The 23458-nt window shown below is 53.5% G+C and overlaps 13 protein-coding genes across 13 annotated transcripts; 6 read left to right on the forward strand and 7 right to left on the reverse strand.

Annotated features, from left to right (window-relative positions):
- Positions 1-6: 6 nt before the first annotated feature.
- Positions 7-1956, reverse strand: CLAFUR5_08300 (MADS-box MEF2 type transcription factor MIG1; the record flags this gene model as incomplete). Its single annotated transcript, XM_047907448.1, has 3 exons — positions 7-1617; positions 1667-1848; positions 1926-1956. The coding sequence occupies 3 exons, from the start codon at positions 1954-1956 to the stop codon at positions 7-9; spliced, it is 1824 nt and encodes a 607-aa protein (XP_047759403.1).
- A 1333-nt stretch (positions 1957-3289) lies between these two features.
- CLAFUR5_08301 (uncharacterized protein) lies at positions 3290-4351 on the reverse strand (the record flags this gene model as incomplete). The annotated part of the gene is made up of 2 exons (XM_047907449.1): positions 3290-3711; positions 3760-4351. The coding sequence occupies 2 exons, from the start codon at positions 4349-4351 to the stop codon at positions 3290-3292; spliced, it is 1014 nt and encodes a 337-aa protein (XP_047759771.1).
- A 171-nt stretch (positions 4352-4522) lies between these two features.
- Positions 4523-6696, reverse strand: CLAFUR5_08302 (uncharacterized protein; the record flags this gene model as incomplete). Its single annotated transcript, XM_047907450.1, has 4 exons — positions 4523-5034; positions 5088-5617; positions 5833-6211; positions 6270-6696. The coding sequence occupies 4 exons, from the start codon at positions 6694-6696 to the stop codon at positions 4523-4525; spliced, it is 1848 nt and encodes a 615-aa protein (XP_047759404.1).
- A 311-nt stretch (positions 6697-7007) lies between these two features.
- Positions 7008-8216, reverse strand: CLAFUR5_08303 (uncharacterized protein; the record flags this gene model as incomplete). The annotated part of the gene is made up of 2 exons (XM_047907451.1): positions 7008-7852; positions 7904-8216. The coding sequence occupies 2 exons, from the start codon at positions 8214-8216 to the stop codon at positions 7008-7010; spliced, it is 1158 nt and encodes a 385-aa protein (XP_047759772.1).
- Positions 8217-8552: 336 nt separating this feature from the next.
- Positions 8553-9824, forward strand: CLAFUR5_08304 (uncharacterized protein; the record flags this gene model as incomplete). The annotated part of the gene is made up of 1 exon (XM_047907452.1): positions 8553-9824. The coding sequence occupies one exon, from the start codon at positions 8553-8555 to the stop codon at positions 9822-9824; it is 1272 nt and encodes a 423-aa protein (XP_047759774.1).
- A 1027-nt stretch (positions 9825-10851) lies between these two features.
- On the reverse strand, positions 10852-13056 carry CLAFUR5_08305 (Dihydroorotate dehydrogenase (quinone), mitochondrial; the record flags this gene model as incomplete). The annotated part of the gene is made up of 1 exon (XM_047907453.1): positions 10852-13056. The coding sequence occupies one exon, from the start codon at positions 13054-13056 to the stop codon at positions 10852-10854; it is 2205 nt and encodes a 734-aa protein (XP_047759773.1).
- A 745-nt stretch (positions 13057-13801) lies between these two features.
- On the forward strand, positions 13802-14134 carry CLAFUR5_08306 (uncharacterized protein; the record flags this gene model as incomplete). Its single annotated transcript, XM_047907454.1, has 1 exon — positions 13802-14134. The coding sequence occupies one exon, from the start codon at positions 13802-13804 to the stop codon at positions 14132-14134; it is 333 nt and encodes a 110-aa protein (XP_047759405.1).
- A 736-nt stretch (positions 14135-14870) lies between these two features.
- Positions 14871-15974, forward strand: CLAFUR5_08307 (uncharacterized protein; the record flags this gene model as incomplete). Its single annotated transcript, XM_047907455.1, has 1 exon — positions 14871-15974. The coding sequence occupies one exon, from the start codon at positions 14871-14873 to the stop codon at positions 15972-15974; it is 1104 nt and encodes a 367-aa protein (XP_047759775.1).
- Positions 15975-16450: 476 nt separating this feature from the next.
- CLAFUR5_08308 (putative cystathionine gamma-synthase) lies at positions 16451-18205 on the forward strand (the record flags this gene model as incomplete). The annotated part of the gene is made up of 3 exons (XM_047907456.1): positions 16451-16537; positions 16590-17278; positions 17341-18205. 3 exons carry the CDS (start codon positions 16451-16453, stop codon positions 18203-18205), a joined length of 1641 nt encoding a protein of 546 aa, XP_047759770.1.
- A 478-nt stretch (positions 18206-18683) lies between these two features.
- CLAFUR5_08309 (uncharacterized protein) lies at positions 18684-19349 on the reverse strand (the record flags this gene model as incomplete). Its single annotated transcript, XM_047907457.1, has 1 exon — positions 18684-19349. The coding sequence occupies one exon, from the start codon at positions 19347-19349 to the stop codon at positions 18684-18686; it is 666 nt and encodes a 221-aa protein (XP_047759769.1).
- An 851-nt stretch (positions 19350-20200) lies between these two features.
- On the forward strand, positions 20201-20457 carry CLAFUR5_08310 (uncharacterized protein; the record flags this gene model as incomplete). Its single annotated transcript, XM_047907458.1, has 2 exons — positions 20201-20260; positions 20317-20457. The coding sequence occupies 2 exons, from the start codon at positions 20201-20203 to the stop codon at positions 20455-20457; spliced, it is 201 nt and encodes a 66-aa protein (XP_047759246.1).
- Positions 20458-20649: 192 nt separating this feature from the next.
- On the forward strand, positions 20650-21392 carry CLAFUR5_08311 (Methyltransferase pytC; the record flags this gene model as incomplete). The annotated part of the gene is made up of 3 exons (XM_047907459.1): positions 20650-20773; positions 20826-21094; positions 21156-21392. The coding sequence occupies 3 exons, from the start codon at positions 20650-20652 to the stop codon at positions 21390-21392; spliced, it is 630 nt and encodes a 209-aa protein (XP_047759247.1).
- Positions 21393-22075: 683 nt separating this feature from the next.
- Positions 22076-22267, reverse strand: CLAFUR5_20254 (uncharacterized protein; the record flags this gene model as incomplete). Its single annotated transcript, XM_059463090.1, has 2 exons — positions 22076-22087; positions 22187-22267. The coding sequence occupies 2 exons, from the start codon at positions 22265-22267 to the stop codon at positions 22076-22078; spliced, it is 93 nt and encodes a 30-aa protein (XP_059318933.1).
- Between the last annotated feature and the right edge of the window lie 1191 nt (positions 22268-23458).

The raw sequence follows: 23458 nt of genomic DNA on the forward strand, positions 1-23458 counted from the left end.
CCTGTACTATTGCTTCACCCTCTTCTGATCACCGCCTTCCTGGTCCTCACTGCCTCTTTTCCGTTCCTCTTCCGTCCGCTGCCACCCTTGTCCATTACTGACCACAGGCGTCGTGAAGTTGAGAGGTGAGGGTAGCATATTATCGGCACCTGACCTCCCAAAGCCCCACTCAGGGTAGAACGAAGACGGACTCGATAGCAGGTCGTTGTTCATGAAGCGGCTGGGAAGTGCAGATATCGGCGTCTCAATGGTATTGAGAGCAGCATCTCGATTCGCAGCGTGAGGATTCGTGCTCATCGGAGGCGCGGGTCGTGCGAATGGATTCGGTGGGCCCTGGGCTCCGGCTGATAGTAAAGCGCCAGCGCTAGGTGAAGGCGGAGGTAGAACCACTCCATGGGATGGTTGTCCCTGCTGCTGCGTCGTAGGCGGCTGACCGACTCCAGATGTGTTCGAATCATCACCTTGGCCCGATTCTGCTGTCCCAGCCTCATCATCAGATGCTCCTTGAGGAATCTGCACCTTTAGCCGAGGTCTCTTAGGTTCAGACTGGTTATTGTTCATGCGTCCAGGAGGCGGTACGTTCGGCGTGCTTGCTGTTCTTTGCGGTGGTTGTGGTGACTTCGTAGGCGGAGGCATTTGGTGTGACGGCCGCGGAGACATTCCATTCGCTCGCGCTTGGTTCTCTCGCTGCATCTGTGCTACATCTATCGACGCAGATCGTGGCCCGCCACCTTCAATCTTGATTTCAGGATCAGGATCTGGCCGGGGCACCTCTGCGTTGCTGGTAGCACCCCAGTGTTGTGCTAAAAGAGACCTAGTATCATCGATGGGCGTGAATATGCTGTGAGATCTGGCGTGAGCCGGTAGTGGGCGCGGTTGTGGCATCTGCGGACTTTGGAACTCGTGCTGCTGCGGCGGCGGCTGAGGCGAGGGTGTATGTCGTTGCTGTCCAGGTTGCGGCGAAGCATGTCCTTGTTGGCCAGGGACTTGCAGGTTCTCGGAAGACTGATGGCGTTGCATGTTCGCTTGCGGTGGAGGTTGCGGTGGGTAGTTTGGCGGCATTGATGATGTGCGGTCGTCCTGCATGTATGCTTGCTGGATGTGTGGATGTTGCGGATGCTGAGGTACAGGTGGTGGATATGGTGGAGGATACGTCTGCCCGTGCTGGACTCTTTGCGCCATGTGTGCTTGCGCCGCTGCCGCTGCCTGCGGATTGTAGAAGGGTGGATTGGGCGTATAAGCATAGTTGGGCTGTTGTGGCGGACCTTGAGGCACTAGATTCGAGCTCGTTCGGCGGATGTGTTGCTGGGCAGGATGCACTGCGTTGCGCGATGATGGGGGCGACATGCCTGGCGGCAGAGGAGACGGACCGCGGGTGAAATGTGGCATGCCGCCATTGTGCATTGGAGGCGAGCCCTGAGGTGTGCCGTGCCGTACATGTTGGAAGGCAGGATGATTGGCCATCTGTGGGTGCATCATGGTGTGATCGGGTTGCGGTGTGCCGCTGTCCTCGCCAGCTTCGTGCGCTCCGTCTTCATCATCTTCATCATCATCGTGCGCGCCTGCATGCTTATCCGCAAAGTCCTGTGGTCCCTTGTGTTCGTGCGCGCCGCCATACTACACTCGATCAGTACATGCTTTCACCCAGTGTCGATGTCCGACATACGTATTGGAACCTCCCGACTATATCGTTGATATCCGACGACGAGTATTCGTACAGCTTCTTGTTGTGGCCAAAGATGATGACGGCGACATCGACGGAGCAGAGGACGGAGAGTTCGTGCGCCTTCTTGAAGAGACCGCCTTTGCGCTTGAGGAAGGTGACGCTGCGGTTGCGGTCGTCGCGGACTGCGGGAGATGGTGTGTTAGCGGGTGGTGTTGCGCCATGGCAGCAGAAAGCGTGTGGATGGTCGCAATGCACGTACTCGGTTTAATCTCGATCTTACGTCTGCCCATGATGTGCTTGCGCGCAGACAGCAATGTTAATTTGGCCTGCTTCTAATCTGGGAGCGCAACAATCGGATGCGTGAAAGTGGTACCGACTGGCCCGCGCGCCCAGTGGAAGGAGATGGGCGGAGGGCGGAGTAGGCGGAGGGCGGAGGGCGGAGTGGGCGGAGGGCGGAGGGCGTCGCGGTGGAAGCGCAGCTGGTGGGAGACGTTCAGAATCCAGTATCCTCGCACGCCGCCAGACCACGCGCGCAGTGTTGTTTTCGTGCAATATCGCGTCGGGCGTATTAGCCTTCTAGGTTCGTGGTGAGGTGTGTTAAAAATAGAGAAGAAAGAGAGCCGGCGGAGCGCGTGCCCTTTGATCAACGAGGCCCACTAGTTCTAATCAGCCCACTTCCCTGCTGTTCGTCCACTACTTACTACCCCGTCTACACGACCGCTCGCGCTCTCCAATCCTGACGATACCCGCCGTGCTGGTCGCGCAGGTCTGGCCTTAGTCCTATCACTGTGGACGGCTTCGCCAGCATCTGCCATCTCCCTGCACCATTGCTTACGCCAAAATCCGCCCAGAGATCGACCGCTTTGTGACACCCTGCTGATGCGGAGACTCGAAACGCAAGGGGGCACTCGAGCATGGAGGCCACGACGTTGAAATCCGATACACTGATCGGGCTCAGCGCATGAACAGGAAACATGAGATACCACGATGCATGAACCCGATTTCGCATGTCAACATCTTCCATTCATGTCTGTCCGCGCTCGATCTTGCCTGAGGAAACCGCCGAGCACAATTCTGACGTTGCTGCATGTGAAAGTGCTAGCCGCGATGCGGTCGCCATTCAGCGATGATACATGCGACAGCTCGACCGCGAAGACTCGCGGACATAGTCTTCGCGAGGCGTGCCTCGCGCGGGTGCTCTTGAGCAATGAGAGGCACGTCCAAGCCCGCGCTGCAGGTGAGCACATTGATGTTACAAGACAGCGCAGCTCTGATGTTCTACCCAGGCACCCACGAGTCTCAAGTTACATGGTCTGAACAGGCCTCTGAGATAGTACGATACCTGACGCCTTCCGCACTCGCCTCTCACTGCCTCGCAAGTCAGGCGCTTCAGCCACGACCGAGCGATAGCAACCATCTTGATCTAGAGATAGGCCTCTCATGCCACTCCACCACTTTGCCTGCCCATAAAAGCCATCAACCAGAAACCTCGCCACATTCCGTTCTCCCCTGGCTTAAAATCCAGCGTACGATAGCCACATCGCCAGATCTTCTTATTCCCAGGCAGATAACCCACATCCTCCATGATCTCCTGGAACGAGCCTGTCTCCTTGTCGTCCACTTTCAGCTTGTATGTGAACCCACCTCAGGCCTGCCCATCAAAGTGATCTCGTTCTTGGGGTGCTCGTTGACGCTCCGGGTCCAGGATCTCCCCTCTGGGGAGAAGTGGCCAGCTTCACGGAGCTGACCTACCATCCATTTGCGGTACTCCACGTCCGTTCTATGGATGCGCTTGATTCTGAAGAGTGTAGTGCGAATTAGTATAACAGTGTGAAGCTGGAGGGCGAGCATGTTGCGTCCTTGGGCGCCATCGAGTAGCCACTCCGCGATGGCCTCGGCTTCATAGCTCGCCTTGGTCATACCACTCAGGACCACCAGTCTCTCGAAGATGTCAGCTTTGAAACTCAAGGCGGACGTAAAGTGCTTGAGGCTCGGCATAAGAGGGAGCAGCTTCTGCATGTCTTCGTTCGCCCCCCACTGCGAAGCTGAGGCACCGTTAGAACCCGTAGATTTCATTGAATCTGATCACTCACCTTCCCACATCTCAATCATAGCTCGACGGTTCTGTCGCACCTCGACTCTCTCGATCGGATACAGCCTGTCCAGCAGAGAATTTGGCGTCGCGCCCCAGACCTTGGTGACCGGCTTGAGATCCACGTCGACGACGAGTTCTTTGCTTCTCGGGTCACGAGCAATCGCCTCTTCGTACTCAAACTCGAATTTTCGTGACACGAGAAGCAGGTCCAAGACGGGGAAGTGCGGGAAGCGTAGCTCGCGGACGAAGGTCAGACCGCATCGCTTGCCTTTGACTCGAGCATGACGTGGAGATAGTCGGCTGTAGATGTCATCTCTCAGCTCGCGCGGGAGGTCAAAGAAACGGAAGATGTTCTTTTTTGTGGTGGTCGTGGTCGCTGGAGTGTGAGTGGATGGTGTGGTCCTCTCCATGGTGGTTGCTTGCGGGTGAGGTTGTGTTTCTGGAAGAATGTCGAGGAATGTAAATTGATGAAGGTAGAAAGTCGAAGTCGGAATTGGAGTCGAAGATTGAGTCGCAATCATGAGGAGACATTGGTGCTGAAGCCAAATCAGCAGGGTTGTGCGACCAGTGAGAAGCTTTGTCACGTGCATGCAGTGAATGTCAGCTTTGTTCGCGCGGATCTCATTATGCACATTAGAAAGCGATGTGTAAGGTTAGCGCGACCGAATAGGGAGTTCGGTGCATCACGATATGCTTACTGAACGTCCCCCTCATGCCACTCAAGTCATACCTTCGTGCAATCCTTACCCTTCCTGCTCGACCTATTTCACAGCTTCCATTTCCGCCTCAACCTCCTCAAAACTCCCCGTCAACTTCGGCATCACCTCCGACTCCACCACGTCGAGATCCTTCGGTACAACATCATTGACACCCTCCACAAGTCCGGCCTCACTCGTCAGAACTCTGACCCTCTCCCTCTCCTTCAAAGCCACCTTATACGCAATCCGATTCTTGGGGTGCTCTTCCCAATACGCCTCACATGGCACAAACAACTTGTCGTGGACAATAGTCACCGTCTCGTTCTCGAACTCATCTCGACGTCGCCGCATCCCTGTCTCGACTTCGTCATCGTCCATGTCACCCTGTCGATTAAGCTCAATGGCGAGTTCACTTCGATAGAAAGCGTCTCGCATCATTGCGGCTGGGAGGATATTGCCGAATGTTTGAAGGTGTTCGCGGAGTGTGGCCATGTCGAGGGAGTAGATGAACTTGGTCTTGGTCCGTTGGGAGAGGTCCATTGCAGAGTGCAGCGCTTCGCGGACTCTGTAGAAAGCTGGGAGACATGAAGTCAGTGTCTTGAACAGACTAGACCTGGTAATCACTTACGCTGCTCCAAATGAGATCTCTCATGCGCGTGAAAGATCAGTACGAGTGTCTGCACCTCCGGCAGTCTGTAATCAAGGCCTCTGAACTTCGCCGAACCCCACCATGGATCGTCGAAAGGTCGGTCGCGCCACCATTGATGGCCTTTGCCAATCTCAATGGTGAGACTCCTCTCGAACGAATGGCGCGCGAGCTCCTCGATGTACTCTCTCTTGACCTGGACACAAGATTGCAGGAGGCTGAGGTTAGGTAAGCTTCGACTCAAGGCGCGGTCCGCCCACTGGAAGCGACGCTCAATCTCTGGCTCGCGAATCGAGTCGTCGGCTTCGCTGTAGATATGATCTCTAAGCTCTCTCGGAATATCGAGAAAGCTGATCTTGTCGCTCGTGTTCTTACTACTGAGCTTCGGTGGCTTGACTATCGGTGGAGAGGAGATATCGCTAGTCGTGCCTTTCATGCCATCGAGGAGTGCTTCTGCGTAAGTCTTCATGGTGCTGTAACAGGCGTGCTGTAAGCCAACGAAGTTGGAGAAGCTACACTTTGTTAGAAAGAAAGTTGCAAGCCGGCTCGATCATTGATCAATAAGTTTGCCACACTGCATGTCTTGTAGCAGCTTCTCGAGATCAAAACTTCGCTTTTTGTCAGTATTTTCAAGAGATGTTCGTTCAGGTTCGAGGGTTTGCGGGCATGGAACTACAAAGTTAGTCTGACCTGGCTTGTGAGCTTCCATTTGATACGGCAAAGGTACAGGATGTGCATATCGCCGGCACCACTGCGCAAGATGTAGTAGCCACGTCTAATAGCTCCTGGAGCCATCCTTCCGTGTCCATGAGAATGTGTGAGCATCAATCTGTGGCTGTGGAATCCTCGCATGCAGTGCCGCCGCTTCGAAAGGGAACCCGCGGCCACGATGAGGATGTTCTCGGTAGCGTATGTCTTCTTAGGCAGACGTCGACCCCACTGGTTGGACTTGGGCTCTACTGTTTGCAGTGCTGTGTCATTTGCGTAAAGCCGCAGTCGTGGTACTCCATCGATGACCTGGAACTTGTTGGTGTAGTCTCTGTGCTGGATGCGGCGCATCTTCTTCCACCGCGGCAACATGTGCACAAGCGCTGTGAGGTTGCCGCCTGCGCTGCAATTTCAGCAGGGGCCATATGATGGACATGACGTCTCGAAGCAACGTACCTGTGCTCCCGCGCTCGAAGACAACATCGATCTGCTCGACATCAGCAAGCCGCTCAAGTAGGCCTGGAGAGAGCTGTCTCAGCGGTAGTGAGTGTGGTCGAGGTGTCCTGCACAAGTAATGCCAGGCCCGTGTAGTTTGACCGGAGGCATCCGAGATGGTGATGACCAGACGTGGTGGTGCAGCAAGGCGGGCCAGTGTCTCTTCGTACTCTACTTTGACTTGGCGGCAGGTCAGCTTAAGCTGCGTAGATGGGATGTCGTGTAGCTCAGCTCGCGCGTATGAGCTGATGGTTTCATCAATCTCGGACATGTGCCTGACAGCGGTGCTTTCCTCGTAGATGTTGTCTCTAAGCTCACGCGCCAACGACAAGAAGCCAGTCTTCTTGATGTCCACGGTGTCGTTCGTAGTGTCCGCCATCGTCGCCATGCTGTTGTGATGGCGCGGATTGTGTTGAGGTGTTGTGTGTTGGTGATCGTGTTGTGTCTTGAGATCCGAGGGAAGTGAGCTAGAAGGTAAGTACGAAGTTCGACGCTGACAGGGATCGTGAAACGACAGCCACAATGCAAACGCTGCTAAACAACGACCCCAACACTGCTCACACCCAGCTTGCTCATAAAGTGTACATTGTGAAGTACATACCCAACTCAAAAAGCTGCAACTTACAGACACTGTAGGTCCCACTAGCCCATCATTCGCCTGTGACGCCCTGAGATGCCCTTCCCTTCATACCATACAATCTACTTCCTCGCGCTCGGCCCTGAGACACCAGCACCGATAACACTCGGCAGCTCCTGCGAACCCATATCCATAATCGTTCCCACAGCGAACCCAACGAGGAACACCATGCCCACAGTGAAGAGCACAATCAACCAGAACTGAATCGAGATATCCTTCTTCTGGCAAGCTGGCCCACCCCAGTATGTCGTCTTCTTGCCATCCTCGCTCTTTGTTGCCTTGCATGAGCAGCTGAAGCAGTCGATACCGCCCTTGTTATTCGCGGTCGAATCGTGGTACTTCCTGCTGCAGCTGCCGTGGCCAGTGCAGTTTCGTGTCGCCGACTCGCAGGCAGACTGGGTGCTGAAGCAAGCTGGGAGAATGCCGCGGAGGGGCGAAGTGTTGTTTGCGTTGATTGAGATGGGAGCGGAGAACTCCGTCTTGCTGGAGGCGATTGGTTCGAAGGACTCTGTGAGTGGCTCTTCGGAGATTCGGCGCTGGCGCTTCTCGAGAGGTGCCTGCGCGTTTGGCATGGAGTATGTGCCCCATTGGTATTTGCCTTGGCTGGCTGCGGACTGTTCGCCCGGAGGGATGATGAGAGTGGTGATGCTCCACCGGTCGTCCTTTGTCATGCCTTCGAGGAGTGATTCGAGCTCGGCCATCGATGCTACTACGTGGAACAAGGCACCATTGGATGGCCGTGTCTGCATACCTTGTAGCTCTGCGTATAGGTCTTCGTCGCTGAGGTGGCCATAGCGGTCGGGTTGCGACTGTTTCGCGAGGTCGACAAATAGGCCTCTGCTAGCTGCAGTGGCTGGCGCTGGGTCGAGCTCGAAGGACGTATACGATCGCAGCAATGACGATTGTGCTTCCGTGAATCAGCATACAGTCTCAATCCATCACAGGCGATGCTTCTTACCAGCTGGGTCGCCCTCGCCTTCCAGCAGGAACGTAGCCCTGTTGACACTGCTATGCGCCTCAAACAGATGTGTCCGCAGGCCATAGTCGTTTATGGCTTCCACCACTTCCTTCCTCGACAGATCTAAGCTGTGATAGTCGTCCACACCGGCTCTCTGTGCCAACACCAACCGTGCCGCGACTGGTTCCAGCGTTCTCGCTGCGGCGCTAGGCTGCGAGTGAGGGTCGTGGATGTAGACGTGCGCGGGCGACGCTGCTGCAAGTTGCGCGGTACAGCATAGTGCCGGTAATATCGTCGCTGTCGTGAGCCTCATCGTTGCTGTGTTGTGGCAGAAGACGATGAGAAGTGAATGAACTGGATTGGTACATGTACATGTATGGAGCTCTTCCTGACGACACTGCTGTCGAACAGCTGCGGGAAGTGCCCGTCGTGGCGTCGGCTTGTGAACCCTGACCGTCTCCATCCATGTCCATGTCCATGGCACTCCTGGAGTGTGGACGTCTTTGTTTCCACAAACTTAGCTCCTGCTATCTCTCTCCAACATTCGCCTGTGGACTATACCATCTGGCTGGACCAGCGCCTGCATCTCCCACCGCATGCGACTGCATTCCAGCTTCCACTGCACGACATACGCACATACATCGCAACCATGCATCGCCTCCCGCGGGCCTTTCGGCTGCGGCAGCAACATCTCGTGCCGCCGCGCATGAACAGATTACCCCAGCAAAGACGACTCGCACACACCATGCCCAACGGCAAGGGCGAACCCATACGATACCAAGCCGTGCGCTTCAAGAAACCCGGGCTCACCATGCGACGCATAGCCACGATAGGTCTCTACGGTGGTGCAATATACGCCTACCTCAATCTCATGGCCAAGTACCTGGACATCACGATCGAGAAATTAGACGAGATGGAGCTGGAGGACGAAGAGGAAGAGGGAGTGGACGAGGAGGACCAGGAAGGCCCCTTCTATGCCGATGAGAACAGCACGTTCATCCCCATGACCTGGGCCACGAAGCAGGCAAGAACGTTCTACAAAGGCTCAGATCCCGAGTGGCAGGAGTTTGTGAAGATGGCGAAAGACAAGCCGCGGCAAAAGAAAATACACGAAGAACTGGTACAGGTCGTGTACAAGGGCGCGCAGCAACATCCCGTGATCGCGAGGCAGCTAGGGAAGGACACGAAGGTCGGGAAGTATTGGCTGGACCTCTCCTTCCCCGATGGTCCACCTCCAGAGTTCGAGAGGAGCGGCATCGAAATTGGCGACGGCTACATCGCGTGGAGTCAGCAACGGATAACTCCAGAGAACCAATGGCGGCTCATGCGTGCATTGTGGCCACAGGCAGCCTTCAACTCAGTGTGGGCGACGACAAAAGTGCTTGCAGGAATACAATACAGAAGAACGAAGCAAGCACTAGGGTGGGAAGGCAAGGATCCGTTCAGCCCGGAAGAGAGATATAGGCATGCTGTGGAGATGATGGAGAAGCAACAGGCAGCACGGGAAGGCAAGCAGCTTGGCAAAGCTCAAACGGAACCCGAAGGCAACTCTAGCGCAGTCGTTAATGCTTCTACTGCGACCGGCACAAACTCGACCCAAGCCACGACCGGAGATGGCAAGAAGCTGCCTTGGACGTTCAACGTACCACTCCCTCCGGCCGCGACAACAGGCTCTACAGATGCTCCCATCGCGTTGGCTGTCTTTCAATCGGCGCTCTCCCAGCAGTGGAATCCGAAGAAGATGGAGCCACCGAAAGGGACTTTCGTCGTGCAGGGACTTGTCGAGATTCGAGGGTCTAGGGGGCGCATGCTCTTCGACGTGCAGTCCTGCTACGACCCCAAAGCCGCCAAGTATGTCACCGTGCGACTGCACATGAGGAATTTCAAGAGGTGGAATCAAGCGCCTCGGGGTGGACCGTGATCGATCGACAAGGTGCTTTTCATTATGTTCTGTCGTTGAGTTGAAGCGTTTCAGCGAGCGAAATCAGGTTTCGGTCATTGCATAGCGTGGGTAGATGATTATTCTAGAGGTGTTTAACCACCATGTGCCCTCCCTCAGCCAGCGACAACCGCATACTTGTCGCATCGGTATCCCGCCAATGCCCACAGAGAACATATCCTGCATGCAAGTCCCCAGTCTCATCCTTACCAGATCACGACTGACACTCAATTATGTCGAACAAAGGACTGATAGATTCTAGAGACTCAGCACCTTAATACGCTTCGATAGCCTGCTCCACCGACTGCGACAGCCCCGTGCTTCTACTCTGAATGACACTCGCCTGGCTCTGCGCATTGTCGATCAGGGCGAAAGTAATCGTCTACACAAAGAATTAGCACATCCTTGGCCTTCTTCCCACGGGGAAACCTACATCTTCAATAGCCACGTCATCCAATGCAAATGCATGCACTGGCAGACCTTGGCTCCACTTGCATCCTTACACGACCATACCGTCGCACGTTGAGACCACAACGCATCGTCCATGCGGCCCTTATTGGCATCGTTGCGATGGTAGAAGCGTGCACTCCGCTGGAAGCCATAGCATTGCATACCGCTGCGATCTAGCACCGACGATCTCTCCCAGCAGATCGACAAAGTCTTGGACTGCACTGTCCACAAAGGGCAAGCACAAAGGCCCGTAGCGCCGCACGGCCGCCTCAACCAGAGAGAAACATGGGCACGAAGATGCAGAAGGGCAGATCTTAGCGTAGCATGACAGCACTCCATGCGCTCTAAGTTGACAACAGTCGAAGCGATCGCACTGTATGCAGTGTATGTAGTCTTGGCAACAGTGCATGAACTTGCCATCCTACGCTATCCAGATCTGGATTGTGTAGTAGGTGCTAGGCTAGTGGGCAGCAGTATAACTGCCAGCTCACCGCAAGCAGAGCTGCGTCATGAGCTTTCTTCATGTTCATGCTACACTTATATGTACAGATCCATAGTTTCATCTGTTACTGCTGTTTTGCTGCTTGATAGCTGTTCTCATCTCTTCCTTCATCCTGGTCACGGTGCCGACGCCACCGTACATCATGGCGGTGTAGACCTGGCAGACACTTGCGCCTGCGTTCAGGATTTGGAGACATTGCTCGCCGTCGGTGATGCCGCCTGTCGCGAAGATGACCTTTGCTGGTGGATCAGATATGGGGAGGTCGTTTGTCTTGGGCGTTTGTGATGCCACAGACTTTGTATCAACGGCCGTGGGGCTTGTTGTCGATGAAGGGTCGGTACTAGGCACGATCTTGTTCAGGGTATCCTTTGCAGTTTCCTTGGTCTTAGCGACGGCGTCTTTGGCCTTTCTCGCGATGCTTTCGCTTTCCGCTGGCTTTGGCTTGTACTTGGCCGGAACATTGTCTGTTGCAGAGGCATACCGCTTCTCGCTGACATCAGTGCCATCATGAGTGTTGATCTTGTCCAGAGCAGCTTGTGCAGATTCTCGTGGTCCTTGACCACCAAGAACTTGCTCTCGGTTGATGCCCTCCGCGAAAGCAGAAGAGCTTTCGGTAGGCGGCACTTCGGACCTTGAGCCCTGGCCAATCAAGTTTGACTGCTGCGCGGCATCTTGTGATGAGTGCCTCTCCGGTATCTGTACCAGAGGCTGCTTGCTCTCTTGTTCGGCTTCTGCCGTGAGTGGCTTTAGTCGAGCTGCGTCACGCTGAACGGTCTCGTCTATTGTGTTCGCAGACTCGAGTTTAGTGGTCGGTGCAGGCTTGCAGTCATCGACCGGAGGTGCCTGAGCTGGGTACTTCTGTGTGAGAGACTTGGAGGGCGAGTTGTCCCGAGGTGCCTGATCGAGCTTCGTCCTGTAACGTGAGACCAAGTCTAGCGTGCGTTGAAACATCTGAGGTCCAGAGTATCCTCCCATCTCATTGAGAGTCTGCTTCTCGTGGGCAGACATGATGTAGCCTTTGGGTAATGGATCTGGCCGCTTCTTAGTAGTATTGCCTACAATCACACCGTCAACGCCAGCAGCCCAGATGGCAGAGCAGATGCCTTCGATCTGCGCATCGCTATCTTCGTCGGGTGAGACCTTGACCATGACAGCAGGCTTCGTCTTCCGGTCGACGGACTTGGCAGAGTTGACCACAGCGGACAGGATGGCAGTCAGAGGTGCGGTGGCTTGTAAGTCACGCAGACCGGGAGTGTTAGGAGATGAAACATTGACAACTAGAATGTCGGCGTACTTGGCGAGATGATCAACACAGAAAGTGTAGTCTCTTGCGACTGCAGCGATGTCGTTGTCCGGTGTCGTCTTGTTCTTCGCAACTTGGACTGCAAGCAACTTTCCAGGAACCAGACTGCCCGGTGGAACATCTGCCTCGCCGTCAAGCACTATCCGCTCGGATTCGGCTGAGAGACCAAGGCTATGGCTGTAGGCAAACTGTCGCACACGCTCACGAAGCTGCATGGCAACATGTTCGGCACCGTCCGAGTTGAGGCCATAACGGTTGATCAGAGCATTCTGCGATGGTATCCTGAACACTCTTGGTTTCGGGTTGCCTTCTTGTGGGAGTGGTGTTGCGCCTCCGACCTCTACAATGGCAGGTCCGAGTGCGAACAGTGCCGATGGAACCTCAGCGTTCTTGTCGATACCCGCGCTGGTACCAATCGGGTTGTCCAGTATATGGCCAAACACCTCGACTCTTAGATCAGCCAACTCTTGATCCTTGTTGCCGCGCTCTCGAGGGTGCAAGCCAAAGTCGTATAGCCCTTTGATGTATCTGATGCCCGCGTGGTGTGCCTCCTCTGCGTCGCTGTGTACGAAACGCACGAAGGGAACGACCAGATATTGGTGGATGCTGGCGCGAGTGTCGGTGACATAGAGGAAGCCGAAGCCGAGCAGGATGACAAGACCAGTGCCGTAGAGGTATGCAATTACTCGCGAGCCACCAGATGCTGTTGCCCTCGCTGTGTGCTTGGCAGCCCCAGCGGATGCCTTGGCAGCAGAGTCGGCTGTAGCTTTCGCAGCATCGGTGGTGGTAGACTGGGCTCGGCGGGAGATGACTGCTATCGATCGCGTCTGGCGTGCGGAGTGTTGGGAGAGGTGGCGGGGCGATTGACGTTGCAAGGACCGCCATTGAGGTCCGTTGGGAGCATGAGTCTGCCGTAGAAGACGAGTAGACGCTCCAAGCGCCCTCTGCGTGGCCAGCATCGTGGCAAACGTCGCTGGTGGCGTCGGGACGTGCAAAAATCATGGAAGAGCTCAACGTCGAGGGCGTCAATGGATTTCCTCTGCACGGGCCACGCGCTCCCATATATACGCCCCACGCGACTTCTACCCCTTCGCGTCATCCATTACTCCTACATCTCTACATCTACATGTACGCGACATGCTACGCTCACGTACATTGCCATCAAAACTATACCACGCACTCCCAACAGCCGTCGTATGCTCCTGATCTTGCGCATTCCGCAATGCCAGAAGTCAGCAAGAATGACTGCAGGTCGACGAGAAGGAAGAAGAAGCAACGACAATCTGCTGTCGTCTTCTTAAGCACCGGCGACCTCACCGAGAGGCAGCATGACATACCTATCGGATAGGACCAGTGAACTTGAGCCACCTGAGCTACTACACCAAGCCTTGAGCTAGAGTCGTCACCTCATCGAGCAAGGCCTGGTGACCAAGGATGTTGCCGCCGATATATCTGTCGACTTCACTTCCGGAGACTTACGGGACGAACACATGTCCGTGGAACTAACATACATCAACGCGCTGGACCCTCGACCGCATTGATCGGACCGGGCTACTGAGCTACACACCAGCGTGTTGAAGCAACAGCCTGCGCTTTGACAGGGACCGAAGCGCTCGGCGGTAATCAAGTTTGTCACCAGCCCTCGAAGGGCAGTCATCGCATTGCAGGTTCAAACTGACAGGCATTTCGCATCGCACACACGCCATGGACAATGAAGAGAGCTCAACAGATGGTGATATCAAGTTGATGCCGGCTCTGGCCAAAGGCACTGTCGATCCGGAAACATCAATTTCTTACGCATATCGACCTCTGAACAACAGGGAAGTCAGACTCCCCAAGCTCGTGCCTGTCGAGACTCCGCCGCCTGCTCCTATTGAGATCAATGAAGCTGGTGGCAGGCCATACGTCCCGAATGCACGCCAAAGGGTGGCAGCGTATGCACGGCATCTGGGTAGCAAGAAGCTGTTTCATCGCCTTCAGCTAATCCATGTCAACCTGGACCATGCTCCTCCTTATGACCCAATATCGTACACTTGAGCCAACTCCGCCAGGCCGCATACGCTACTGCTGAACATTGATTCGTCGTTGATGATCGCGAAGACCCTAGCCACCTGCATCCCGCACTTTTTGAAAACTTCGAAAACGAAACAATTGTGTATAGATCAGGTAGGCAGCATGGCACGTTGAGACAGGTGATCCTAGACGCCGTAGCGCTAGGTCACTCCCTGGCCATTAGCTGACGCATTCCCAGCTGTGCATCAGTCAGGAAGATAACGACGAGAAGGGCCATCAAGTGGCCATGATGGGCGCGACATCTATCGTAAAGGAGAGCAGACGTTGGTCTGGCTGGGGGAGAGAGACGAATACTCGGATTTACTACTGCAAGAGCTGAAGGTTCGAGGCCTGCATGATAGACCCGGCGACGGGTTCTTTTGGAGCATTACTTCAGACTCCACGAGGCGCTATCTGACGTCCCTAGAGAGAGACTTGCGTCTTAGCTATTGTCAGCACGACCCATTGAAGCGCCATTCCCTGAAAATGCCAGTCTTCCGAGGGCCTGGCGCTCCCGCGGGACAAAGGGAGGAAGTCATTGTTTGTCGAGACTGCATCTTTCCTCATGTGGAGAAGCTGAAATCTGCCACATTGGAATTCTTCACACGGCCATGGGCAAGGGCTTGATTCAGGGTTTACCAAGCTACAGTTGACGTGTGTCTGCCAGTTTTCGCGAGCGTGGGTAACCCAAGAGGCCGTCCTCAGCAAATGGAACGTCTTCATGACGTCGGAGCAAAGACTTTCAACCAAGGACCTTGAAGAGATTCCAAACATACTGCTAGATTTGCAGCTTCAAGACGACTATGACAGGGTGATTGTCTCTCCAGGTTACCGCGCACTGCACCAGATCGTCAGCATGCGACAAGACACGCCAGGAACCCAACGATCGGAGTATAAATTCGTAGGCGATCTTCTGAATCACTTCAGAGAGACAGGGATCCAGGCTACGAATCCTAGGGACTATGTGTATTCCATTCTCGGCATATACCCTCGGGCGGGACAGCTCTTCACACCCGACTACAGCCTATCAGTCCGCGACCTCTTCATTGACGTGGCCAGGAAATTGCTTGATGAATCGGGTGGGCTTAATCTCCTCACTCAATGCGACAATGTCGGTCGTGACTTCAAGCATATCTTCCCTTCCTGGGTGCCGGACTGGGCGACCAAACCACGCGCTAAAGACCTAAAGCCAAATGTCGTCTTAGGCGTTCACAGAGCGATCAAATCGAACTACGCCCTCGACCCTTTTTCTCCACGTCTCACCGTTCACGGGAAGCCTCTTGGCACAGTCCGCTGGATCCACGACTATGATCTTGACAAAAACTTTGGCCACTTCACATATGATCAATTCAAGCAACATGACCACAGCATGCTCTCGGCTCTCGATCGTATCGCTTCCGCCCTCTCCATGCATCGCCCTCGCACCGCCCCACAAATGACGAAGGGCGCCATGCTCTGGGAACTTGATCTCGCGGTCGGCAGCCTCCACAAACGCAACGACGGCAGTGAGGATATTCATTGGCAGAACGACGGTCGCAAGCCTGCGACCAGTTTACTCATCATTTGTAGCAAAGCGACCGGGAGGAGGTTCTGCATTGGTGATGGAAACATCGTTGGGCTGGTACCGCAGAATTCTATATCGGGTGATGAGGTTTGGCTTCTGCATGGGTCGTGTCACCAGTATGTGTTGAGGATGGTTGATGAGGGAGAGTACTTGCTTGTGGGGACTTGCATTTGGGATTGGCGTGGGCTGCACACTCAGCACGGTGTTCGAGGTTGGGCAAAGTATGATGAGAACGAGGTTCGGAAGGTTGTGCTGGTGTAGAGCTATCCTCGGAGGCTCAGAGGCTCAGGCACCTCCAGCGAACACGACTGACCGCCGTTTACACTCTTAAACCCATCGAGCGGAGCTGAGGGTGTGCCTGAGACACATAAACACCACAATCTGGGCGCTCTGGATCCATCGCAGATGTTGAAAAGGTTTCAAAGTCGGTTATTGGGAGGTAGCGACCACGCCCGCATTTGTACGAGCACTAATGTCGCACAGTTGAGGGTGTGGCGGGTGTTATACGTGCATATGCACACCCCACTTCGCTCCCCTCCGGTGTAACGAAATCGGGATGAAGCATAATTGCCATTTACAGTTTTGAGGTGGCCGATCATGCGTAAGTACGAATCTTGACCGTAGCGAACCAGTAGCCAACGTCGAAGCGGCAGCCAAGCGGCATTTTCGATCGTATTGCTGCCACCGCCTTGGACGTCCAACAAAGCAACACTTCAGCTGGTCACCTGCTCTTACATATGATCAGCTCTTCCTCTAGGCACTATATACAGCACCATATTATGGCTCCCTCGGTCGGCGAGTCGATCCCGCCCGGAGATATACATGTACGATATGATTTCAACGTGGCCCCACGCACCGCTAATCGCATGGAAACAGGCTGTCAGTGTATCATTTCCCGAGTGGCAGCATATGGTGCGCTGGGGTCAGCGTGATGAAGAGTTGATTTCGAAGATGAAGGCGGGCTATCCGAGGTTCTTCATTCCGCTGATCGTACGCAAGCTGGCTGCCAGAATCGTTGAGCGAACGAAGCATTGCAAAGATGGGTCGCAGGCATTGCTCTTTCCTTGTGCCATCATGGCAAAGGCCTGTCAGCGGTTCTTCGCTTCCAAAGGTCAGCATGATGAGTTCATCGTGTTGGCAGTTGCCCTGGACGGAGAAGTACAGCACCTAGACACTGGAGTGGCACAGCCCTACAGTGTGCACGATGCCATATATGCGGTGACATATCCTGATCACCATGCTGCGACTGCGAAGGCTTTTTGGCAGCATACCGGACTTGGTATATCGACTCGGTGTGCGCACTTCTGGATGGACACTCTTTCAGGCGTTGGTCTCAAATCCGGTTCGGAGCACAGTACTGCTCAGGTCCTGCCACATGCCGAAGCCGATGATGCAAAGCAAGAGATACGTGCGCGACTCGCCGAACACAATTCCTGCACCGAGTTGAATATCGGTCCCCAAGACGTGGTCCTGTATCATACGGGAATGGCTGCGATATACCACAGTGGACGGCTTGTGCAAAGTCGGGCGAAGCAGAGTGGCCACCCCAAAGTCGTTGTGTTCGGGTGAGGCGACTCTCGTGATTCAGTTATATATTCCACGGATGCTAATTACGTTCTTGCCACAGTTTCTTGTATGTGGACATGACGAAAGTGCTCCAGATCATCCTCGGGCTCTCAGTAAAGCTCTACGGTCATGCTTCGGACTCAGATCTTGATGAGCTAGAAGAAAGTCTGAGGTCCGGCACGCCAATCGATGCACTCTATCTGGAGTTTCCTGGCAACCCCCTCCTGCAATCTCCGGACCTTCGTCGGATCTGGGCTCTATCGCGAGAGTTCGATTTCCTGGTAATCTTGGACGATACAGTGGCTACTTCCATCAACTTAAATCTCATATCCTGTTGTGACATGGCTTGTACCAGCTTGACAAAGATGTTCAGTGGTGCCTGCAACGTCATGGGAGGCAGTATCACCCTTAACCCACAATCGAGAAACTATCCGATGGTACGAGAAGCGTTGAAGGCAAGCTATATCGACACAATCTTTCCTACCGATGCCTTAGTCATGCTCAATAACAGCTCAGACTTTCGATACAGAGTCTTGACCGCCAATCGCAACGCGGAGCACATACACTCGATATTACGTCGACATCCACAAGTTGCTGAAGTCTTCTATCCGAAGCAGAGTACGTCCCAGCGCTATTACGACGAGTTCAAGCGCGAAGAAGGGGGTTATGGATATTTGCTCTCTGTTCGGTTCAAGGCACCTCACGTGGCCGAAGTCTTTTACAATGCTCTTGACGTTGCGAAAGGCCCGAGTCTTGGCACGAACTTCACACTCTGCTGTGCTTATACGTGGCTCGCACATCCTACCGAGCTGGACTATGTCAGACAGTATGGGATCGTTGAAGACTTATTCAGAGTCAGCATAGGGATTGAGGGTATCGAATGGCTCGAGCGCATATTCTGTTATGCCCTGGCTGCTTGCTCGTAGAGCTTGCTTTAGCAGGGTATGCAACCGCGAGCATGACGCGATCCGTAAGCATAACTTCTCCTGCTGTCCCGTCCTCACATCTTGATAGATACATGATCGGCGTGATAAGCCAGAGGTAACAGATATAAGCTAGACGCCCAAAGGCCCCAAAGCGCCCGTACCATCTCATCTGTCCGCTGCCCTAGCTGCAGGATTGTCAAAACGGAGAGGATGCTTCCTACCGCTACCGGCAGTGACCCGATACCAGCGAAAGTGGCATGCCGCATAGTTGGGCATAAAAACGACCACATCATAACCATGACTGCCAAAGACCATCTAGCCCAATGCTCACCATACAAAAGAGGCAGCGTCTCTCGACCTCGCATTGAGTCACCTTCCACATCTGGCATATCCTGGGCATGTACCGTAGTCATGACGATTGCTCCGGTCGTTAAGGTCCAAGCATATGCCGAAGGCATAAGTTGCGGCGGCCCACCCATCAGGAACCGTAGAGATGACGCTGGCTCCCTTTGCGGGCTGGTGAGTACGGACAGGGCTCCCCAGCTGAAACACATAATTCCTCCGGCGTTGAAAGCGTTGCGGATCCAGACAGCGTATCTGCTACCCTCACACTTGCATCATTGTACAGCCAGATATGAGCCAGCAATACCACGCTAGGCTTGAGAGCACCCAGGACTGCACTCGTAAGCAAAGCCACGCAAACCGCCCAGAGAAGCCATGTTCGTGCTTGACCGGGTGTCAACCGGCCTGATGGTAATGATCGCCAAGGCTTGTTGACGCGGTCTTCGATGATTGAATGCTCGCTCCTCTGGTTCTCGATGTTTTCCACTAACAGATGGATCCAAGTCCACCCGACGACGAACGGTACCCGCCGAGCAACGTCTGCAATGCTCATGGGGCTACTCTGCGTCAGAGGTGCTGCTGACATGGCGCAGGCAATCGAGAAGAGCGCTTGAGGGAGGACGATCGATTTGAGGTCGCTTCTGGTGAAGAGGTAGAGAGTATGGATATCGTAGAGAATTTGTCCCGGGATTGAGATGATTGGGTTGGTAACCTCGCCAGTCGCGGGTTTCACCTTCATCTTCGATGGAACATCTTTCTCCTCTGGTCGAGGGCTCGGTTTGAGCACCAATTGAGTTGCCATGCTTGCAAGACCGCCAAGAATGCCTCTGCTGGAGACCGAGGAGCACCTTCTGAACACCCCAAAGTTCAACGCCTGGGCAGGTGATATGGTCAATTTTGGATGACGAGGTTGGGCTAGAACAACATCCACCTCGACATGCTAATGATGCATATCAGCTGTCAAACCTGCATGAGCCGAGTGGTAACAGACGCCGATGATGCCCGATTTGCTCTCCTTTCCGTAGCCTTGTCGAGGCGGCTTCTGCACATCTCGTGGAATTGCCAAAATCAGAAGCTCTTCGAAGCTCTGCGACAGTAGCGGCTGTGAGCTTGCACGGAGCTCTTGCTGATCTCTGCTTCACTTAGTAATCTTGCGAAGCCCACATATGGAATAGCGTCCTCAACATGGACTATACAGAGGCAAGAAGGATTGAGCACTTTGGAAGCCCCACTCATTTATGCAGCTATGACAGCTACTGGCCTTCGACACTGCAGACACATCTGCTAATGGGGCAATCCTCAGCGGGCATTGGCAAGTCGACCTGCACACGGCATCAAGTCTCATGCAGTGTAATATACGTTCTTCATGACACGTCAAGCTGTATATGAGGCATTAGAGAGCTTCGAGCCTTTTTCAGAAAGTGCATAGTTGCCTGTATGGGACTTCACACCCATTAAGTTGACGACCACGCCAAGAGCTACATGTGAACTCAAGCTTGCGGGTCTGGGAAACGGAGATACATGCGCCGATCAACGAGCGAAAGACCTGTGAAACATATATAACAAGCATAGAGTCTTCAATAATACATCGCCATCAGCAGCGTCGCTCTCAATCCCGGCACAAGCCGACATTCCTGCCAATCGCCAAATAACATGGCTGCAATCCCTCCCGGTCGACACCACTTAGAGCATGTCATTGAAAGTCATGACTTAGTACGTTGATACTGAATGGCATTCTCTATGCTCTGATAACTTACACAGTCTGACAGATCTCGCCAAGCGACCACACCCTGGACTTGGACGCCCTCAAAGACAAAGCGTCCTCGCTCAAGGCCTCAATCCACTCCACCATACATGGCCATGACTACCATGAAGGCCGCCGATTCCACGGACACAAGAAGGGGTCTTAACTCCTCCCTAACGACGCCGAGGAATGTGATCGCCTGAACGAGCATCACGAAGTCTACAAGCATCATCTCAAGGGGGCGCTCTATCTGGCACCACTCGGCTCGAACGTGAAGCGTGTGCTAGACTTCGGTTGTGGAACAGGTATCTGGGACATTGAGCTCGCAAAGCAGAACCCTGACTCGAAAGTCATCGGGATGGATCCCTCCCCGATGTGGCATGGGACACTGCCAGCCAACAGCGATTTGTTTGTGCAGGATGCTGAAGCTGATTGGGAGTTCAAGTCGGAGGAGGCTCTTGATTTTGTTCATGGTCGTGCCAGTAAGTGTTGATCTCAATCTACCTGAATGTGCGTACTGACAGTCGATTACAGTGGGAGCGAGTATCGCCGACTGGCCCGGCCTCTACAAAGACACCATGAAGCACCTGAAGCCAGGAGGCTGGGCCGAGGTGCAAGAATACGATGCGTGGATCTATTCCGACACGGACCCCAAGATGGAACAGGCTCCCAACATCGACCAATTGCAGCAGCTTTGCGATGAGGCATCCAAGAAGCATGGCAAGCACTTCAACAACTCAGAGTTTCAGAAGCAGTGGATGATAGATGCCGGGTTCACAAATGTGCAGGAAGTTGTGTTCAAGGTGAGTGAGCTGTGCAATTCGTCGGTCCCTACTTCATACCGTTCACTGACCTATGTTGAAGACTCCCATCGGCAGCTGGGCGAAGGACCCTGAGCTGAAGGAAGTCGGCAAGAAGGAACGCAAGAATTTGATCGCATGCGTGGAGTCGTTCGCCTTGGCTCCTCTTACTAGGATCATGGGTTGGTCGGCCACGGATGCACACTCGCTGACAGCGAAGATCAGGAACGAGTTCCGTGATCCGAACTTGCGGATGACTTCTGTGTATCGCTATGTCTATGGGCAGAAGCCGAGTGAATAAACTCGACGAAGGTTGCTCTGGTGCATGGAGCCAGTTGCAGAGGCAACTGAGGCGGAGGAGAGTGCCCAGATCAAGGAGTAGGAGGTACGCATCGTTGTTAGAGGGCAGTTTCGCACAGGGTGGATGTTGCTCTGGGCTGTGTTACTGCCCCTATGTCCGGCCCTGGGGCATCTCTAAGTAGACAGACACCGTCTGCAATCGCCATCGATTTTCCCGTGTGATGACCGGAGACTCAACCCGACATTTCAATATTGTTAAGCGCCCGTAGCGATAACTACAATTATGACGAGATCAAGATGTGGCGGTGAGATGTAGCGGTGCTGTAGCTGCTCGCCCATATAGGGTCGAGAGAGAATTTAGAGCGCACGCTCTTATTAGTCAAAAGGAATCTAGAACTTCGTGATTAGCTACGTATAAACCCGCTAGCGGACTTAGACCCTTTCTCGGCGAAGAACTTCAAAATCTATATGCAGCGACCTTACACTTAATACGATAGCACGGGCAGCGATATTATAGCTTCGAAACAGAGCTAGCTAGAAAGAGCGACGTCGAAAGGCTACGCCGCGAAGTGCACGAAGTATCGGCGATACGGCGCTATCGATACGGCGCTATCGATGCGGGCGCGCACCCTTCGCGCCTCCCCTTGAGACGGTCACCGGCTCTCTAGCACTACATTTTCTACATCAAGCGTACTGCTATACACATTGCTGGCATCTCAAAATTGTCCGTGTTGGGTATAGTGCACCGCATCCTTCGAGGCAAAGCAGATCCTGAGATGGACAATGTGGGTTAACGTTGGGTTCGGGGACGGAGGCCACAGCACACGTGGTGCTGGGTTGCGCGGTGTCAATACTCCAACCTGCGGATACAGTCATCCTTGGAGCCGTGGCGCGAGTGTTGTTGTCTAAGATGGAATCTGGAAGTCTGCAGTGGGATTATTAAGCGAAGGGCAGCTTAGAAGGCACCGAGAGTGAGCGTTAGTCGTACCGAAGGGAGCTTACGACCGTAGGTCCACGACGTAGCGAGCGAAGGTGTCTAGAAAGCTCCCGTAGCGATAACTACAATTATACGTATACTAAATGTCCTCGCAGTATATAGTAGCCCTCCGTAGGAGCCTAGGGGTCTAGGGTCCCCCTAGCCGCCGGAGGTAGCTATTATATACGTAGGTATAGGTAAATCCGCGCCGTAGGCGTACGTATACCTATATAGAGTAGAGAGATTATTTAAAGCGTACGCTCTTATTAGTTACTAGAATTCAGGAAATTTATAATAAGCTTAGGAGTACCCGCTAGTAGCTTTAGTAGTAGAACTCTATAACTTTATAGTATAAAAGCTATTCTTCGTATATTACTATAATATAGGCTCGGGTATATCTAAAATATATCCTATATTATAGCCTAGGGTCGAAAATAGTACTCTATACTTCTAGTAACGTGCTTTACTACCGAGCGGGCTATACTACCGAGCGGGCTACTTTTACTAAGAACTATACTACTTCTACTTTAATTACGGCGGTATCTTAATACGATAACATCCTATAGAATCGTTACTAGGAGGACAATTCCTCTTTAGATTCTTCGCTATCTAGCGAGTCTACTTAATAGGTAGGTACGTTATACCCCGACTTACTATATCGCTTATAGCGTCGTAGCCTTAGTACTAGCTAAATACTATCTAGCGACTCTCTACTTACTTCCTACCTCCTAGTATCCTCTAGAGGTATTAATTGCGACGCCTTATTGAAGGTTAGAGACCCTCTAGACTGAATATACTTGCGCTTTTATGCTTTCCGCTATATAAGGGCCTCGTTAGACTTACGTAGCTTACTAATCTCGCTTCGTATAAGAGCTATCTAATATACTATCTCTCTACTCCCTCTCTATTGCCCTATTAAACGACCTTCCTCTTTCTACTACGCCTTTCTAAACCCGTAACGACGCTCTAAGACGTAATAATATCTATTATAAACCCTATCTCGTCGAAGTTATAGGTGTCCTAGTTAAGGATACTATACTTCTCCTTTATATTACGTATAAGTAAGAACTACTTCTCGATAACGTCTAGAT

This window comes from Fulvia fulva, chromosome 3, assembly GCF_020509005.1.
Source record: "Fulvia fulva chromosome 3, complete sequence".
Classification (NCBI taxonomy): Eukaryota; Fungi; Ascomycota; class Dothideomycetes; order Mycosphaerellales; family Mycosphaerellaceae; genus Fulvia; species Fulvia fulva.